The sequence below is a fragment of the Salvia hispanica genome, chromosome 1 (genome assembly GCF_023119035.1).
Source record: "Salvia hispanica cultivar TCC Black 2014 chromosome 1, UniMelb_Shisp_WGS_1.0, whole genome shotgun sequence".
Classification (NCBI taxonomy): Eukaryota; Viridiplantae; Streptophyta; class Magnoliopsida; order Lamiales; family Lamiaceae; genus Salvia; species Salvia hispanica.
In genome coordinates, this window is record NC_062965.1 from 30,286,483 (window position 1) to 30,306,383 (window position 19,901).

The window sequence follows — 19,901 nt, forward strand, 5'->3', positions numbered from 1 at the left end:
TGTTGACACACTATTGTACGTATATATATATAGAATTAGTATAAGCACATCCTAATTCCTATTCCTATAAACACCTAATATAATATATCCATTCCTAAAATTACGTAATACTCGTATATATATACCCGGCCATGTGCTATATATATGGTATTCCTGGTTTTTGACACTACCTAGGCATGTCCAATTTTCTTAATCTCGCACGAATTAAATGATTTATTCATTGCATAGTTATGAGTCATGACATACCTTTTGTTACACTTCATTGTCTTAATTATTTCTAACAAATTTGATCGTACTGATATTTTTGGGCATACAAATTAACATACATAAGAGTTGAAGGCACCCCAGCAAAAAATATTACAGTTGATATTGGAAAAAAAAAAACGGAATGTATTATTAACCAGTGTACGCATATTTGTGTGTGTTCGTGTGTGTCTGAGGTCTCAAATCTGACAAAGAGATTAATCAAATTAATCTATATATATATATATAAATAAGTCCTATTTCATGATTTACAGCATCTTTCATTTTATTAGTACTACTATATATATTTTACTTTTTTTTTTCTCAATTCCTTATTTCTCTGCTTGAACGCATGTTAGAGATGAGCTAAGTAAATTCAAATAATTAATTATAGATTTGAAGAACAGTACATATATAATTCAATATCTTATTTAAGTTTCAACCACATCTAATCAATTAGGTCGTATTGGAGCTTATGTATTGCAGCTAGCATAATTGGTATTCATTCTCCATCAACCTCTTTTAAAGCAGACGTAATATCTATTCCAAAACTGCATTCTATATAGTATTTCAAATTTTCATTTAATTCATTTTTTTATTATAAGTAAGAGTTAATATTACCATTATTTAAGTTCAATATTTAAATTTTAATTTTTGATAATTTGCTATAACATCTTCACTCAAGTAGTCAAGTTTTAGTTTTTTAAATAAAAATAGGGTTCGCGGGGGTTGAACCACATGACTGTGATTAATACTATACCATATAGCCTATGAAAATAATTTGATCGATCATGATTGCTATTAAACTGTTAGTTAATGCCCATACCGTCCTACTTTATAGGAAATTATTATGCTCAATTAACTGCTTTTAAATGCCCTACTACTACTACTACTTGATTCAGTTTGCCAGATAAAATAATACCAAAATACAATCTAGAATTGAATTATGAGATTATTTTAGTCGGATTAACTATGACTAATTATCCCATGATTACCCATCCAGGATTGAGTTGTGGGGTTGAATATCATGAACCAAACACACTAAAAATTTAATCTCGGATACAATCTTGCAAACCGAACACCTCATTTCCACAATTAATTCCTAAAATTAGGACCACGTTATATATCTTGTTACCATCTCAATTTAATATTTCCATCCTCTAATAGGCTATATAGCCTATGGTGGCGTTTGGTTGCCATAACTAATAATAATGAGACTATCCATCTAGGATTAAGTTGTGGAATTATTTTAGTTGGAGGGGAGACTATGACTAATTACCATGAGACTCCATTTAGGATTAAGTTGTAGGGTTCATTGTTATGAACCAAACATGATACATATTTAATCACGAGATTTAATCTTGGCAACCGAATTTCAAATAGAATAGTTTATTGCGGAAGTGAACTTTAATCATGAGATTGAAAAGAAAAAAATTATTACTCCTACTACTGTTACACAGTACATGATAAAACACGATCAACATTAACTACCTTGTGCATCTACTCGTTTGATAAAAAAGATGGAATATGAGAAAATATGTAAAATAAGATAATACAGGATTCATGTCAAGATATAGAAAGATATGATTGTTTTTTTAATTATTGTTTGATAGAATAGAAATTATCTAAATTTATATATAATATAATATATTAAATAACATGGCTTAACTTGACAAATTGGTGGATTACATAATATGGTTAAAGTTATAATTTTGGTAAGATTTTTTGGGAGGGCTTTTTTGTCTTATATTGGATTTTGTGTTAAGCTAAACTATAATATCAAATAATTAGAAATGTCCATATATAATTATCTATTTTGGCATTACTAACTTATCAAACGGGCCCTTAATATATACCTAAATAAAGTCCAATGAGAGTGTGGTATGGCAGTATTAGTACTCCCTCGTACTCGATATTTAGTGAAGTTTCGATTTGAAGTAGATTTTAAGAAATACTCCATGAACTTAAATTGTGGAAGCCGAGATTATGAGAGGAGTGACAGTTTGTGTAAATAACATTACTAACAGTTTATTAAACAAGAAAACATCCCCACACAAGAATGTCCACCTCATTTTCCATTTCTTAATCCCCCAACACCTTAAACTAATCCCCTTCATAATTAATCATTAATTAAAGTTATTTAACTAACTTGAGAAAGCGAGCGAAAAGCACATGGCAATGGCGGGGAGAGCAACCGAATACGACAACGTACCATCACTTTATCCAACCCCACGACGTCGTTTTACCTCTCTTTCCTCCTAATCCTATCCCCACTACATATATAAACACACTACCACAAACCAGAAAAACGAACTCCCCTCCAAATCCAACCACCGCGATGCTACCGGCGCCACCGCATTAACTACAATGTCGGCCTCCAGCAAGCAGGCTCGCGACCTGAAGCACCGCGTGCTCACGTGCCTCCACAAGCTCTCCGACCGAGACACCCACGCCGCCGCCGCCGCGGAGCTCGAGTCCATCGCCCGGAGCCTCCCCGCCGAATCCCTCCCCTCCTTCATCTCCTCCATCTCCGCCACCGACTCCTCCGACAAGTCCCCCGTCCGCCGCCACTGCCTCCGCCTGTTTTCCGTCCTCGCCGCCCACCACGGCGCCGCCCTCTCCCCCCACCTCTCCAAAATCCTCTCCGCCGTCGCCCGCCGCCTCCGCGACCCGGACTCCTCCGTCCGCGCCGCCTGCGTCGCCGCCTCCCTCTCCCTAGCTTCTCACCTCGCATTCAGCTCCGTCGCGAAGCCATTCGTCGAGGCCCTCTTCGCGGAGCAGGAGGGAAACGCCCAAAACGGCGCCGCATTGTGCCTCGCCGCGGTGGTTGAGGGCTCCGGCAGCCCCGACGTGGGGAGCCTCCGCAAGCTGCTGCCGCGGCTTGAGAAGCTCGCGAAATGCGAGAGCTTCAAGGCGAAAGGCGCTATCTTGGCGTTGTTGGGGAGCCTTGTGGAGGTTGAGGGAGTGCTCGGAGGGAGGAATGCGATGAGGAATCTCATCGGAAGTTTGGTGGAGTTCTTGAGCAGCGAGGATTGGGCGGCAAGGAAGGCTGCTGCGGAGGCGCTGACGAAAATGGCGGCGGTGGAGAGAGATGCGCTCTCCGAATATAAAGCTTCTTGCTTGAAGACTTTTGAAGCTAAGCGATTCGACAAGGTTTGGGTTTTGTCCGATTTAGATATAAGAATTTGAAAATTTTGAGATTAATGTGTGTGTGGATTTGATCAGGTGAAGGCTGCGAGGGAGACGATGAACCAAATGATGGAAGCTTGGAAGGAGATTCCTGATCTAACAGATGAGGTTTCACCTAAAGGTATGATTTTGATTTCTTGGATGTTGATATTTTCTGCTAGTTTGTACCAATTTTTGATAGAAACGATATTTCGCCTAAAGGTATGATTTTGAACGTTGCAGAAACTGCTCCTGGCTCAAAAACTGGCATTAGCCAACCATCTTCACAAGTGAAGAAAATTAGCCCGCATGGCTCTCCTGCTTCTGCAGCAAGGAGAAGGAGTTCTGTTGGAAGCAATGGGAACAGAACTAGTCCTCCAATGTTCCGAAAATTGGATAGCAAGAAGCCCTCCAACACAAAAGTAGACGCTGCGGCTGCTCCTACTAGCTCTTCTGCCACGTCGGTTTCTGGAGGTAAGCAGGGTGGAGAGGAGGGGGGACGGTTTGAGAACCAGGAAATCAGACGGGCTCTGTTCGAAGAGAGCTACGAGAAGCAGAATCATAGGGTTGTAGTTAGTAATGAAACTGAAGATGTGTGTAGGATTCAGAGAGACTGTGAAGGCCTGTCTCTGATCAGGAAGCAGCTTGTTCAGATTGAAATTCAGCAGTCAAATTTGTTGGAAATTCTTCAGGTGCAATATTTCTCTTGCTGAATGTACAACGTTATCTATAGCTAGTGATGTACTGATGTTTGATTTTTCTTTTGTAATACAGAGATTTACTGAGAGCTCACAGAGAGGTATTCATTCACTGGAGGCGCGTGTGCACGGTATAGAGCTCGCACTGGATGAGATCTCGTTTGATCTAGCCGTCTCCACTGGAAAGATGTCGACAACTGGAGCTTCTTGCTGTTCGTTGCCCGGTGCAGATTTCCTCAACCTGAAGATGCGGAAAAAGACACAAGCTGGGCCTCAAGCTTCTTCCCAGTTGCGTGGAACCCAACCATCGGTTGGGGCAGCTGGCAGCGTTCCTGGCAAGAACGAAGATGGTTGCGGAGGGTTTCTGTTGCAGAACCGGAGGCGTCCCCTCCGTGGGGGCGGTGGGGTTATAGTGATGAACCCACTGGCTGAAATCCCTCTTCAACAAGTTTCGGTGAAGGGTCATGCTTGATTGAGGAGGATCTTCAGACATCATTCTTTGTTACCAACTATACATGTCTGAAAAGTTGACAACCTTAATATAGTGGTGGCTGAGAGTTCTGATCTCTGTTTGTCTCCTTATCATCAATTTGTTGAGAGAAGGGATTAGGGTTAGACTGACGACGATTGCTCCAGCAGCAGATGGCTGGAAAAGTTGTAGAGTGGATGCAAAATGTAATTCGTTTTCATATGTAGTGATAATAACTGTCTTGATTTAGGATGATGACTAACATATCTCTTGAAATTATAATTTGGGTAACTCAACATAAATTTAAGTGCCAAAAACACTATTGAATGCACACTGCAAATGGAAACACTGTTTTAGAATAGCTTTGAAAATATGCAACTAGAAATTCTTGGGAAACCAGATATAGCTTACTACTGTATGATTACAAGTTCTTGTCATCATCTCTCTTCCATGGTGTCGGATAATAGTATTATACACACCGATATCATGAAACACTTCGTCAATGCCACCACTTCTTCTCAGACAAGGATAGAAGCTGCCAAATTGAATACAAGTAATAAGCATATGGCAAGACTGATCGACCACAACAAGCAAAGAAGGAAAGCAGAGGATAACATGACATTATACAACATTTAGAAGACGTTTAGTGTCTGATACAAGAAACATTCTGATATAACTAGTCATATGAACCTTGCGTTACTCCTGAAAACTTATAAACTCACAGATGGCTGCTGTATTTACCTCTATATTTCATTTTTCAACTTACTTATAAGGAACAAGGCTACTTGCCTAGTATTTCTTCTCTCATTTCTTGAAATTTACTATCTTTACTTTCTCAGGCTAGAGTGCAATGTATTTAACTATTTCAACCATCATTGTTTGCTACACGTATTTCATCTCAACAAGAAACTCAAGGACCCGTGCTTGAAGCTTTGAGTAATAGCTTGAAGTTTCATGAAGAAAATTTATTCTTTGAAAAGACCGGCTGACACAGAAATTTAAATTCTCAAATCTAAACAAGTAAAATTCTTACTGGAATATTTCTGAGATACCTCACCAAATACTGCTCCCTGTCCCACTCATTATAACCAAAAGACAGGTTGAGATTAACTTAGAGAACATAATGACTTAAGATCTCTGTTTTACTTCCATTAAGCGTTTTTTCATTAAGATATTTTCAGGGCATAACAGACCATATGAAATTTTACACCAACCAATATGGAAAACACAACATGTGAAATTATTGAATGGAATATCATATCAGTGGACTGATTTTGCTACTCTACATTTCCTTTGTAATCAGAACTAGCATTATTGTACATGAAATATTTCAAAAACAGAATGCTCCACTATATTAAAGAGATCTAGCCATGGAAACTTCCATATGTAAATGGTAATAAGTGCAAACAAAATAGAGTTTCGATTTATCAAAGTAACGAAATAGCACATATAAGTAAAAGAGAACTAGGGTAAACAAAACACAAAGGAGCTGAATACATCATAGCAAACTCTATATCCCCAGAGCCAAGTGAATGCACAAACAAGAAACTAGCAATGTTCATAGGTAGTTAGAGGTTTTTATTCACTAACCTGACGAGCAACTTGTGCCAATCGCCTACTGTCTCGGGATGACTCTGACAACAAGCTATCCTTGGATGGCTGCTGGTTTTTAAGAGTACTTTTATTATCTTCGTTTCTCTTTTCTGTTTCAGGTGACACTGCCATTTCAGATTCACTCGGAGCTCCTCTCTTGCGCTTCCTTTGAAATGTGTATTTGATGATCCGTTCCCTTACAGGTTGGCTAGGGAGACCTGTAGTTCTGTCAGATGAAGTCCTGTCCAAACTGTTTGATGGAATATCATCATTTTCAGCAGCCCCTTTACAAACAGGAGGCAACAAGCTTTCCTCAAATCCAGCTTCCTCCCCTAACGGCCCCATCTTTTCCTTCATTATTTCACATCCTTGGTCAATCCAGTCTTTTTCAACTTCACTTGAGGAAAGCATTGGAGCAACTGTTGGAGGACTCTCACTAGAGTGAGCATCGCCTTTGACTGAATCAAGAATATGTCTTGATGAAATTTCTGGCAATCGATCAGCTTTCTGGGGAGGATCACTCAGCTTCTTAGTCATACATGTTACACTTTCTCTTTGCCTATTAGCTCTCTTTCTTTTCCTACGAAAAGGTTGGAAAGTACTTAGATTAACATCTGCCAAAAATTTATTCTCAAGTTCACTCTGAGTTATAGCCCCAATTGATGGTGCTTTGCTGGCGTATCCATCCTTTTCCCACTCTTCGCTGCTGTTTTTGTCCTTTGGGCTATCAGTTTTCCCAGGACACAACTTCTTGCCCAAAAGATTCCTCTCACACGCATGGATTCTCTGCGTACAGCCATTTCTATACATCCCGGGCTCTTTGCAGTTGTCTCTTAAACCTATTGAAGGCAAATCCTGACTCCTAATATGTGAACTACGCATGCAATCTTTCTGGCTAAAAAAAGACTTGGAACATTCATTTTTATGCATTGGGCTCAACATTGTGATTTCAGAAGCTACAGCAGATTCATCTAGAGAGTTTGGCTGATGAAGTTTACTAAATTCATATGAGTAGATTGCAGTAGGCACCTCCTGTAAACTATCATTCTCAGGTTCATTTACATTCTGCAAATTGCTTTTCTTTAACCTTTCCAACTCGGCCTGTACCCCTCCCAATTCACCCCTAAGATCTCTGACAATATCTTCAGCTTCCTGAAGCTGAGCTTCTAGTTCTTCAATCTTCTTCTGCTCATTCAGCGCAGCAGCATCTGCTTCACTATTCTGCAAAAGTGGTTGAAATATGAGTAGAATGATAGAAATAAGAGCACACTAGATGTAACGAGAGGTTAGGCTTCAATTGATAGCAAAATGAGAGCACACCAGATGGCATAGCACCAAAACACCCTTGAAATATTTGAGCCACTAAGGTAACAAAGAATCAAAAACAAAAAAGAAGGAAACTTCAAGAAACACGAGCAACGATCATCTGAAGCTTACAAGAAAATTAAGTTAAGGATAAAGAACAGGTAAACATAAAAAATCAATCCACAAAAAGATATGAGTGATGAAGCATCTCTAATCAGAAAATCACTTCAAGAAACATAACAATTACACTCTAAACAAACATAAATTTCTTTTTAACTGATGTACAGATTTCCAAAACACATGAATAGCATAGAAAATCCACTAAATATTAAAAAAATCAGATCAAATAGTTCACCCTAGCATCCATCATTTTCTTGAGGTGCAACAGCATCCGCAACGCCTCCTCTTTCGCCACCTTCAGCTCGTGCTGATACTGCACGGCCCTCTTCTCGGACGACATAACCTGAGCTGCTGCCTCCTTCGATATGTTCAATATTATATCAGCATACGCCTTCTGCAATCCTATCACTTTCTGCACACAAGTTACCAACCAAAGAAGACAACTTAATCCAAAAGAAAAAAAAAAGATGATAATTTCAACATATACACCTCAACGGTGCACTAAACCATTCCAAGATACCTACGGAAATTCATCAAAACTTAACCCCATTTTGAAATTTTAGATTAGAGCTATTGAATTAAATCCAAGTAAATGAAAAAAGACACAAGACAAGCTGAATCACTTCTAGTGAAAATTCAAGAATAACTTTTTCAAAGTTCAAACGTGAGATAAAAACAAAAAGGGATAATCAAATCACAACTGCATTTCCTAAAATAACTAGAAAGTAGATGAACATTCAAATTAAACGAAAAACACACCGAAATCTCCAAAAGAAAAAGCATGAAGATCAAGAAAATAAGCAAACACAAAAGGATCGAACTTCACAGCAATGAACAAACAAATGCAGGAGTAGAAACGGTTAAGGGAATCAATTCGGTAGTTGGTGCGGCTATTTGAAAAAAAAAAAGAGTGGTAGCGCCGCCGCGGAGACGGCGGCGTTAGACCCAGAATCAGCGGCAAAGAGTACCTCTTTGGCGTCCATTCTCTTCGATTCCTCAAAAAGATTGGGAAAAAATAATTCGTTTTTCCTGAGGTTTTTCGGTCCGAAATAAACTCGTTTCCTCAGTTGAGCTGTCTGTTATGAACTGAATCCTCCGATGAATGTGAAATCTCCAGTTTACCCCTCAGGAATCCGATTGATAGTGGTTTCAGTTTTCGGCTCTATGGGCGCGAACCGCGAAGCAGTCGAGTGGGCCTACTGTGGTGTGCTTGTCCGACGTGGCGGTAATTTGAATAGATAAAGAGGAAATAAATTGGATTGGGATGGGAATTTTTTTTGTTCAATTAATTGGTTGACATTAATTAATTAAGTAAAATAGAATTACTACACCATCATAGTAATTGATTGTTGATGTTTGGTAGATCGATGCAAACATCAACTTGGTTTTTAATTGTTTGATAAGTGTAATAGAAATATATAGTAGTATATTAATGTATAATGCAGGGTAGCATTAAAAAAATAGCTAAATTATAATATATAATTAAATAATCAAATATAGAATCCATTTTTTTTTTATACTAATTAGGTTTTTTTTTAATTGATTTAGCTCATTACTATATGAAAATCATTTTTAGATCTTTTCATTTATACAGAGTTCATATCCTTAATTTGAATTAAAACTAAAACGATTTCAAAATGACATAATTTTTATATAAAAATGATCTCAGTATATTTAATTTCATTCTTTTATTTATAATCTCATGATTAAGATTTGGTCTCTAGTTATGTATTACTATTATAATTTAGTTATTTTTTTTTATCACTATCTTGTAATGATAATATTATCTTCATCTTTATAGTACTAGTATTTTTATTTTGTTAACCTATACATGTTAGTTAATCCGAATGATTTCTAGATTTAACTCGCTCAACTTCTTTTTATCTTGCAGACTTTTACAAATAAAAGGATTTCAATACTAGCATGCAAATAATATCAAGTCGCACTTCCAGTTTGTGCTAAATCATTTCGATTCCACGGTATATGTAAATCGATATCCTTGTTGCCATGCTCAGAATCTTTGACATTTATTGTTGAAAATCTTGTGCGCAAGTCTTCAGATCATTGGTATGACATATCTGCCAAATTATGTTTTTTTTTAATTACAGGATTATTACATGATATTAATCATATTTATAACTTTATATGGTATAATTGCAACATATCCTCGAAAAAGTAGTAGTAATAATTTCCAATTAATAGAACACCAATATTCTTCGATACAAACACCATTAAAAATTAGTACTCGTATCAAAATTCAAAACAAATGTGCATGGGATACTTTCTTATAAACACGATTTTCTGCTATAACTGAAATAGGCGCTGTAACGACTCTTGGACTCCCTTTTCTTCTTCTGTGTCTTTCCCGCCCCCAATCGGCGTCTCCTCCTCCACGCGCCGCCGAGATCACACCATCGCCTCTCGACATAATACCGTAGCAGCTGCCGCTGCTGATTTCCTTAATTGATACGGTGGAAGGCAACCCTCACATTGCCAGGTTTTGATCGGATTGTTATTATTTTTCGATCATTAAGATCACCATCCGACGTAAATGCGACTACTTGGATGCGCGATTTTACTCTTTCTCTCTTTCATTTCTCAACCTCTCAAATAATCGTGGATAGGAATATGTTGTTTCCATAAAATGGTGCGGTTTTTTGTTTTCTATATAAAGCAGGAGAAACGCAATAATTAACATCCAGAGCTGGTTTATTTGGGGATTAAGTTTCATCATGTTCAGATAGCTTTTATAATCTTTAACCTATTCATCATTTAGAGCTCGTTATTGTTGCTTTTGGATTGCAGCTCTTGTCAAGCGATCCGGACATGAATTTTGTACTCCATAAATTACCCTTTTCGATTTGTTCCCTTATGTGTGCCACTAATTAAAGAGGAACATTTGGAGTAATTGCAATTGTTTGTAGTATCTGTTGTGGCAGAATTATTATGCTTTGCTAATCAAACTGTTAAAATGAAACTATGGTTCTGTGGAAGAAGTATCATGTTTAATTGTCTAGAAGCCTTGTGATGAAATTGCTACATTTGGTGCAGAGTAGGAACTATGCCTCTCTGCATTAAGACACTTGAAATATCTTTTCTTCAAAATCCAAGCCTGCATCAATTCAAGGAATTGGAAGAATGCAGACCCATGTGACAAAAGTTCACCATAAACGCAAGTGTTACTTCAGTAAATTTACTCCTGTTTCTGTCATCAGTATCAACAAATCCTAATTTTGGATTTTCCTGATGCAAAGCCTTTGTCTCCTAAAGTTTGCTGAGCAGTGGAAACAGAAACAGTTGATCCCACCAATCTTGGGCCTCTCTGTATGATATTTTTAACAGCCAATGGTGGAAGCGGTACATGAGATTGCCATTTACATTCACCGGTTTCACAACCTCGACTTGTTTCAGCAAGGGTAAGTATGGTATCCCCGGACTTTTTGTTCGTTTTTCAAGTTTATTTTGGCTTCATGTGTTAATGACTTACTCACCCCTTTTTATATCCATGCGTTCCTTTTTTATCTCTCTTCCACCATTCAATTAGATGGTATCAAATCAAAGTCACAATGAGATGGGAGGATGAAGATTATGGTCCTGTGGGTACTCCAGCAAGAGTTATTCAATATGAAGGTAAAATTGCTAAAACTTATACAGTTAATGTATGATTTTGTTTCGGCCAACTTATGTTGTGCTACAATGCATCGACTTCCTTCCATATCTTGTACTACCTGTTTTTGTTTCTTCTCCGACATTATTCTTGTACACTGAACGAGAAACTTATCCTGCCTAACTTGTTCTGTCTTTTGTTTGGATGAAAATCAACATGCCATATCTTGCCATAACTGATTTAACGTGCAAGTTTTTCCCTTTTAGATAAGTTTATGTCTTTTCTCCTATTTAAATGTCTGCAGCAATACCCATGCTTTTGCAGTTTATTGCTGGCCAAAATAAGAGCAAGTGAAATTGATATTGTTTCTTTGTCCGAACAGCTCCTGATTTGGATTCTGATTATGTGCATGGAATATGGAGAATTGATGACGTAGACCACAGCTTCTCAACACACCCTTTTCGAATCAAATATGCAAAACAGGATGTTCCACTGTCAATGATGGTCACATTCAACTTATCACCTAGTACATTTGAGGTAATATTTTCATCATTTTGTGGGTGTTTTTAGAATAGTTGATGCATGTGTGAGCCCTCTTGCGATTAAGATGAAGACTTGCAGTAGGAGTGTATCTTTTTGGTTGTTTTCTAGTTTTAGTTTTAATTTCATTTATTTTGTTTGTGTCAAATTCTATCCCCTTAAGGGATTAGAATTTATTTGCAGTCGTTTCTAATTAGACAGAAGTTGAGTTTGGATATAATTCTGTCCCCTTAGTGCATGTTCCGTTTGAAAGATTATATCTCAGGATTAAATATGTACTATTATGTTTAGTTCATGAGATTGAATCTCACAACTTAATCTTAGATGATGATCCTCGATAATAAGTCATAGCCACCCTCTTCCAACTAAATAATCCCACAACTTAATCCTAGATGGATATTCATATGATATTGAGTCATGAAAACCGAACGGAACCTTAAGGGATTGGGCGTATCTATTCGTTACCAATTAGTAATATGATTTTTCGTTGCCTGTATATAAGCCTTATTGTTAGTTTTAGTGGTAGCTCTTTTTTGAAGAATTTAACAAACGAGATTCAGAAACTTGAGTTTCTCTATCATTAGGCTTACTATACTTTCTGGGAATAAGACTTAGAAGAAAATAATAACATAAGCAATGACAATAACCGTATTTGTGGAAGCTTATTTAACTTTAGTAAAAGATGTCAGTAGTTGTTGTGTCTTGGAGGAGATTTAGAATGCTTATTGGATGTGAACACATTTCAGTCACTGCCCTTTGCTGGAATAGCTTGAAGAATACCTGTGAAAGAAGCTTTCATTTATTATCTTACTTGCTTTTTTAAAACACTATTTTTCTTGTGTCAATATAACCCACCTCTATGTAACTAGGTTCCATGCACATCAGCTGTTATTCTGACTTTCGAGCTGCTGTACAGTCCAGTGTTGGAGAGCAGGTTAGCAGACATAATTTGTGTTTTTAGTATTCAAACCATGAAATTTGATTTTCTATTAGTATATGCTGAAAGAAGAAGCTGGAGTATTTATCATTTTCTGGGTGTTTGTAGGGATTATCTTGAAGATTCCCTGGATAACACTGCTGCAGTGCATGAATTTAGGATCCCCCCTAAAGCTCTTTTTGGGTTGCATGTCTATTGCCCTGTTCATTTTGACGCTTTTCATGCTGTGTTAGTCGATGTTACTGTGCATGTGAGCCTGCTGAAAATGGATCGCACTTCCTCACTGAAGGTACCCAGGTTTGTTGGTATATCCATTTTCTTTGAATATGATATGTCCTTCTGTTGGTTAGAAGACCATATTGTTTCTAGCAAAAAAGTTGGTATCAGTGAATATACCAGGCACCCAAGTGACTTGGTGTGAACAAGACATTAGGAATAATTGTCTTCATATCTTTTAATTTCCGAATTATTTTGGATTAAGTTTCTCAAAACTTGTCCCCATTGCGAAGTAAAATACACAAAATGCAGGGGAGAGAAAGGCCGAAGGCAATTCTTCAGATAAAGCAATTCATTCTTTAACCAAGGCATATTGGAATCTCCATATGCAATCAGGAAAAGTTATGAAACCAAAGAATCAATCCTATCATGACCCTGTAATTATTCTCTGCAAAACTGCATTAGGAAAGTCATTCTTGCTAATCTGTCCCTAATGCAGTTGCCACTCCACCTAGTCTAATTTTTCTCAAATCTGTATATATTCCGCAAAACGTATTTTTTTGTCTGTGTATTTATTCTCATTGTTATTGTTATTGTTATGACAATCATCACCATCACCATACCATCATTAATCTTTTTGGTCTAGGACCAGGTTAGCTAAGATACCTTATTTAATAGTATACACAAATAAGTACGAAAAAACAAGGAAGGATTGCCCTCTAGCAACTATGGTGGCATAGTGATGAGATTTCGTTATTATTCATTTATTTTGGATTTTTGTTTTTCAAATCGAAAACTCTTTCTCACACTCTAGTTGTTGCTAAACAGGTTTTAGGATTATAAATGTTATTTTCTTTTTGCAGTGATCCCACTGCTATCAAAGATGACATCAGGGAGTATGACAATTCAAAGCAAGTATGTTTTAGACTTTCCTTGATCCCATGTTTCATGTTGACACACTTTCACTCTCTTCTATTATCATTTTTTTGTTTCTTCGCAACACAACTATATTGTAAGACTCCTTTTATGCTATCATCTTCATAAATTTGTCATGCCATCATGTAGAAGCAGGCTATCGTTAGGCATATATATGCTGCTTTTCCTGGCATCGGGTCAATATGTTGGTAACAAATATGCTGTTTTCATGGGTTATCTGTCAGGTCTTTGATATCAGCTCATTTCAATGCTTTGAGATATAGCTTTCCGATAAATTTTTCCTATACAAGAATGCTTTTGATGATGGCTGGTGATGCTATATAGAACCTTTATGGAACAATTGAGGTGCTAATATTCCCAATGATATGCAACATTAATGCTATAGCCCTTCAATCCGCAGTTGCTTTATATGCCACTACCATATCTGCTGCATATAATATCATAGATAAAGTTCTGGTTAGTTTTTGTTCTTGTGACGTTTTTGTTATTTGTTCTGAACAGGTGATGCTTGTACATGCACTATCATGTTCTAGCAGCATACTATTGGAAGATTTAAAAATGCTCGGCCAGTCCATCAATAAACCAATTGATTTGGATGATATCGCTTCTCGTGAATTGTTTGCTTCCACACAAGGACCGGATCAGGAAATTACTGATGCTGAAGTTTCAGGACAAATTTCAAGAAAAATCAGAAACTTTTCTGAGGTTTTTTTCAGTGATTAAAGGCTAACAAATCTTTTTCTACACTTGATTTTTTACTTCATCCATCTCAAAGTACTCCCTCTGTCCCATAAAAGTTGAGTCACTTTGAAAAAATCATATTAAATGGTTAAAGTGGATATATAGTAAAGTAGATTTGAAAATAATGTAGAGAAGACTCTTATCTATGTTATTCTCGATTTTACTTTACTATTTATCCATTCTAACTATTTATTACGATTCTTTCAAAACGAGTGCAAAAAATGAAGTGACTCAACTTTTATGGGACAGAGGGAGTACTTATTTGTTTACATTTAGAACCTTCATAACTAGTGTTCCATTCCTTGAACAGAAACTAAATGGTGAAGATGATTTTTATAAAGACAAAAGTTTTCAGCTATCTGAAGTCAAATTACTTGAGTTAATTGATCTTCTATGCGATCAAGTCTCGTACTTATGGAGCATATTTTTGAAATTTCACAGGTCAGTTTTTGCATTTCTCCCTACTTATGGAACAATTTGTTTCTAACTCTACCTATTCGAAAGTGCATCCAATTCCTTTTCACAACCTTTAGGCTTCATTTAACTATTACAGTATCTTTAATGTGCATCACCTAGACCGTCTAATGTATCAGCCTATTAATTCATAGAGCTATGCTCTTTACTTCTCCAGGGCTAACAAAAGGATGATTCTTGAGTATCTTCGCAGCCAGTGGGTTATCGACCGGAAATCTGAATGGTCAATGTGGATAGTTCGCACTAAGGTTAAGATGCCCGAGCAATATATAGGCTGTTGGGTTGACAAGTCTTCTTACCATCCTGTGCATGGTAGACCTGCCATTCCACAGAAGATAACTGGTGATGTAATTGTGCCACCCCTTTTACCCATTGCATGATATTTTTGCTCCATAAGCTAGAGGAGGCAGTTTTCCCCTTAAAACATGCATACACTTTTCTGTTTTGGTATATATACCCACATACTCCATCCGTCCAAGAAAAAATAGTCACTTTTTTGTCATTTTAGTCCTTCCACCAAAAATATTCTCCATTTATAGTAACTAACTTTATGGTGGGACCCATTATCCACGCACTTTCTTCACTAACAATACATATTTTAATTATTACTACTATTACTACCTTTATGGTTTGACTATAATACTCCCGCCACTTTTTATTAAAACTCGTACTGCAACCAACGGTGACTATTTTTGGTGGATGAAGGAAGTATATATACATATTTTTTTTTGTGCTGTGTGCAGCCTGCACAGACTGCTGCCAATCAAGCAGGGCTTCTTAGGCAGAGTATTGCAACGATGATGGTCAGTCCTATCTAATAGTGTTATTTAGCCTTGCTCTACTGGTTGAATATTGAACGTGCAAGCATTGCTTCAGTGCAGATTGAGAACAGGTCTATTCAAGACATGTATATATTTGGAGATCCATCACACGTCCCTATTGTAATTGTAGAAGACGCTGTCAATGCACCTATACGTGTAATGCGTAGAAACTCTTACATCAGCCGAGTAGACCAGAATGAAAAGAACGGTTTCTTTCCTAGGTTTGGCACTGACCCAGAAAACGCATTAGTCAGCACTCGCCCAGATGGTCGTAGCCTGAGGATTGTAATTTTTGTCCATGGATTCCAGGCACGTACTAAGCTACCAATTATGAAACTAGTACATGCTACTTAGCATATTATTCTCCCATAAACAAGAAACTGTTGCCACTTCACTTTTGTCCCCTTCGACATATGTTTATTGTTTCATGCGTGCCATAAATACCTTTACATTGAAAGCTCTCTTTATATGGGCAGGGACACCATCTGGACTTACGTCTTATTCGCAATCAATGGCTTTTGATAGACCCCAAGGTGGAATTTCTTATGTCAGAAGTTAATGAGGAGAAAACATCTGGAGATTTTAGAGAAATGGGGCAGAGGCTAGCCAAAGAAGTTGTATCATTTGTAAAGAAGAAAATGGATAAAATGACTAGATCAGGTGTCTTGGGGACAATTAAAATCAGCTTTGTCGGACATTCGATTGGAAACATAATCTTGAGAACTGCACTAACTGGTTGACACTTGAAACTTTACTATTTCTTATCGTCTATTCTTCACATTTTTTACTGTTATTGTACACTCTACCAGATAGCATTATGGAACCATATCTGGGATACTTGCACACATATCTCTCTGTCTCTGGCCCACATCTTGGCTATCTTTACTCCTCAAACTCGTTATTTAATGGGGGTTTGTGGCTCATGAAGAAACTCAAGGGCACACCATGTATCCACCAGCTCACTTTTACTGATGATAATGATCTTGAAAATACGTTCTTGTACAAACTATGCAAGGTACCAGTTCAACTCTTACTTCCGGTTTGGTGTATCCTTACAGCTTTATCATCCAAGGGAAATTAGGTATCTAAAATTCTTGTGCTTTACGTGGGACATTTAATGTCCAGTCAGTAAATGATGGTGCTTAAAAGTCGAGTTTAGGTTGCACTAAGTTATAGTTTCCTGACCATTACAGCTTTTCAGATTCTAGTCCTACCTTGACTGGAAACTTCACAAGCTCCAGGACGCCATTTTAGTGTCATGTTATATATGCATGTGTTCTGAATCTTGAGTAAAACCTTCACAAGATATTAATGGCAGAACTTTACATTGATTTATGCTGGTTTTTTGTTTCTTGTAATGTCTGGAAGAAATTAGTTTATGCATCAAAAGCTCATTCCTTTTTTGTGTTCTCATAATTCTTTTACTTTGATTTTCAGCAAAGGACATTTGAGAATTTCAGGAATGTCATTCTGTTGTCTTCACCTCAGGTAGTTTTCCTACTCCGCAGATTTACAAATGGATTCCTGGTTTCCTCATAATTTCATGCATCGGTGTTCACAAATGTTTTACATTTTCATTGCAAATCTGTGTAGTGCTGGATTATAGAATTTGTGCCACGTTTCACAGGATGGCTACGTTCCATACCATTCTGCTAGAATAGAGATGTGCCCGGCATCTTCAGGAGACAAATCGAAAAAGGGGAAGGTTTTCTTGGAGATGCTAAACGAGTGCTTAGACCAAATACGAGCAAAGTCCTCGGAGACTCGGGTGTTCATGCGCTGCGATGTGAACTTCAACCTTTCTGCCCAGGGGAAGAGCATCGACACTATGATTGGCCGTGCTGCTCATATAGAGTTCCTGGATTCTGACATCTTTGCCAAGTTTATAATGTGGTCCTTCCCAGAATTGTTTCGGTGATGAGCAGGTTATCTTTGTCTTGTCTCCATCTCTCTCAATGCTTTCCTCGAGCTACAAATATCAGTGATGGTGGACTTGGAATACCACTATTTTTTGAATTTGGGCGCAGTCATTTTAAGTTCCTTCCTGTGTGTTATTGTTGGGAGTTTGAGAGATACTATATAACTGAGTCAGAATATATAACTTTTTTCTACTTTTTGAAATGTAATACTCTATTTTAAAGTTTATCTACAAATATAAAGGTGATGTGTCATCAATCTTGTTTCTCTTTCCCTCCCTCTCTACTCAAACCCCTAAACCACCAAAGGCCAAAACTACAGAGACAGCTTCTCCGTGCTCATTCGGAATGACGAAATTGGCCCTCTCCTACCACCAAATTCTCTTCCATATCCCCACCTCCCCCTCCTACCTCCACTTTCCCGTCCTTTTTGATGAATTGCTAGACAGAATGAGGGATGAGGGGGAGGTGGTGTTTAGGACACCTGACATCACGACATATAGTTATCTAGTTGAGACGTTTGGCAAGCTGGGGAAGTTGGAGAAGGTCTCCGAGCTTCTTCAAGAGATGGAAGCTGGGGAGAATTTGCCGGAGATAATGAGTTATAACGTGTTGTTGGAAGCTTGCCGAATCAAGGAAGATAAAGGAGGCTATCGATGTTTTTAGGCAAATGCAGGCTGCGGGGAGCATGCCAAATGCTGGGACCTATAGCATCTTATTAAATTTGTCTGGGAAACATGGGATGTACGATGAGGTGAGGGAGCTTTTTCTTGAAATGAAGATGAGTAATACCGAGCCAGATGCAGACACGTGTAATATACTTACTGAGGTATTTGGTGAAGGAGGATATTTCAAAGAGTTGGTGACACTGTCTCATGATATGATCGAAGAGAATGTAGAGCCGAATATGGAGACTTATGAAGGGTTGATTTACGCTTTTGGTAATAAAGATGCAAATGGTAGAATATGCATTCGACAAACTGAATTCTGAAGGGTGTGGTTTTACAGCACAATTCTAGAAGCACTTTGTTGTTTGGGGCAAAAGAAAAGGGCTGCAAGAGTGCTAGGTGAAGCAACAAAGAGGGGCCTGTATCGTAAAAACAAACTTGTATGGTCTGTGGATGTTCACAGGTATCGCTAGCCTCTCTCTTTTGCTTTCCTTTCTCCGTAATATGAGATTTAGAAACATCATTCATGTGGTGTTTCCCATATCTTACTATGGATCATTCAGGATGTGGCCTGGTGTCGCGTGCACAGTGATATTCAGGATGTAGTGAACAGATTAATTGTTATTGTTGGATCCCTCTTCACGCTCAGACGATGCCAAGAAACCAAGAACCAGCAGCAGCTACACTGATAGTCTACATTCGACTTTTAATGGCTCGTTGAGCAACGAGCGAGAGTGCAATGCTGCCTAACAGAGCGATTTGATGGAGGTGGGTGCTTTTCAGTGTATTTCAACTCATGTTTCGCGAAACTCAAACGACCAATAACCGAATGAAAGATCATTCATGGCCCTGTTTTCCTCTCTCTCCATTGTGGTATGTGTTGGTACATGATCTAATGCATTAGTATCAAAAGAGATATGGACACATGATCTAATGCTTAGGAAATTGACAGATTCAATCATCCCATTTTGTGTATTGTGGAATTGCAATAGCAATGGATGGAAAATAATTGGTCACATCAGATCAAAAATTAGGAGCCATAAGGAATAATGTTTCTTCTACCAGTAAGATTGATGATAACCTAACAAGTACAACCACCATGTGATTTGACAGCTAATGTATGCTTTTGGATTTGAAAATTAATTAACCACTTTATAGTAAAACTACCTCCTTACCAGTTCTCATAGTACTATACTATGCTTATAACCAAAATATTTTTAGAAAATAATTTTATTGTAATGTGAAATTCAATGCAAATTATAAAGTGGCAGACAAAATGGTTCGTGGTATAATCTGGGGATCACATTGTTTACTTATAAAACTTATTAGCTTTATAACTTTGAAAGTTTCCCAGCTTCCCTTCTCACGTCTCTCTCCAGTCTCCACACACCACGATGAAAGAGACTTGCATATAGTATAAAATATAAATATACTATATCTCGACCTAAT

At 37.7% G+C, this 19,901-nt stretch overlaps 3 protein-coding genes across 7 annotated transcripts; 2 read left to right on the top strand and 1 right to left on the bottom strand.

Annotated features, from left to right (window-relative positions):
• The first annotated feature begins 2,548 nt into the window (after positions 1-2,548).
• Positions 2,549-4,827, top strand: LOC125201491 (TORTIFOLIA1-like protein 5). Of its 2 annotated transcripts, none has more exons than XM_048099632.1 (4): positions 2,549-3,396; positions 3,469-3,553; positions 3,634-4,103; positions 4,186-4,827. In XM_048099632.1, exons 1-4 carry the CDS (start codon positions 2,611-2,613, stop codon positions 4,579-4,581), a joined length of 1,737 nt encoding a protein of 578 aa, XP_047955589.1. In that variant the 5' UTR covers positions 2,549-2,610; the 3' UTR covers positions 4,582-4,827. The 2 variants fall into 2 exon arrangements, with proteins under 2 accessions (XP_047955589.1, XP_047955590.1); XM_048099633.1 differs by having other exon boundaries at positions 2,550-3,396; positions 3,655-4,103.
• An 89-nt stretch (positions 4,828-4,916) lies between these two features.
• On the bottom strand, positions 4,917-8,714 carry LOC125201492. The gene is made up of 4 exons (XM_048099634.1): positions 8,565-8,714; positions 7,832-8,008; positions 6,169-7,392; positions 4,917-5,113 (listed from the first exon to the last, which is right to left on the bottom strand). Exons 1-4 carry the CDS (start codon positions 8,577-8,579, stop codon positions 5,078-5,080), a joined length of 1,452 nt encoding a protein of 483 aa, XP_047955591.1. The 5' UTR covers positions 8,580-8,714; the 3' UTR covers positions 4,917-5,077.
• Positions 8,715-9,971: 1,257 nt separating this feature from the next.
• LOC125212030 (protein FAM135B-like) lies at positions 9,972-19,320 on the top strand. Of its 4 annotated transcripts, none has more exons than XM_048112041.1 (16): positions 9,972-10,093; positions 10,648-11,012; positions 11,141-11,226; positions 11,586-11,740; positions 12,613-12,677; positions 12,789-12,977; positions 13,760-13,811; positions 14,334-14,537; positions 14,884-15,014; positions 15,205-15,394; positions 15,791-15,850; positions 15,929-16,177; positions 16,345-16,603; positions 16,678-16,883; positions 17,306-17,356; positions 17,496-19,320. In XM_048112041.1, exons 2-16 carry the CDS (start codon positions 10,942-10,944, stop codon positions 17,784-17,786), a joined length of 2,259 nt encoding a protein of 752 aa, XP_047967998.1. In that variant the 5' UTR covers positions 9,972-10,093; positions 10,648-10,941; the 3' UTR covers positions 17,787-19,320. The 4 variants fall into 4 exon arrangements, with proteins under 4 accessions (XP_047967998.1, XP_047968007.1, XP_047968016.1 ...); XM_048112050.1 differs by having other exon boundaries at positions 10,653-11,012; positions 17,496-18,052; XM_048112059.1 differs by having other exon boundaries at positions 17,462-17,643.
• The last annotated feature ends 581 nt before the right edge of the window (positions 19,321-19,901 follow it).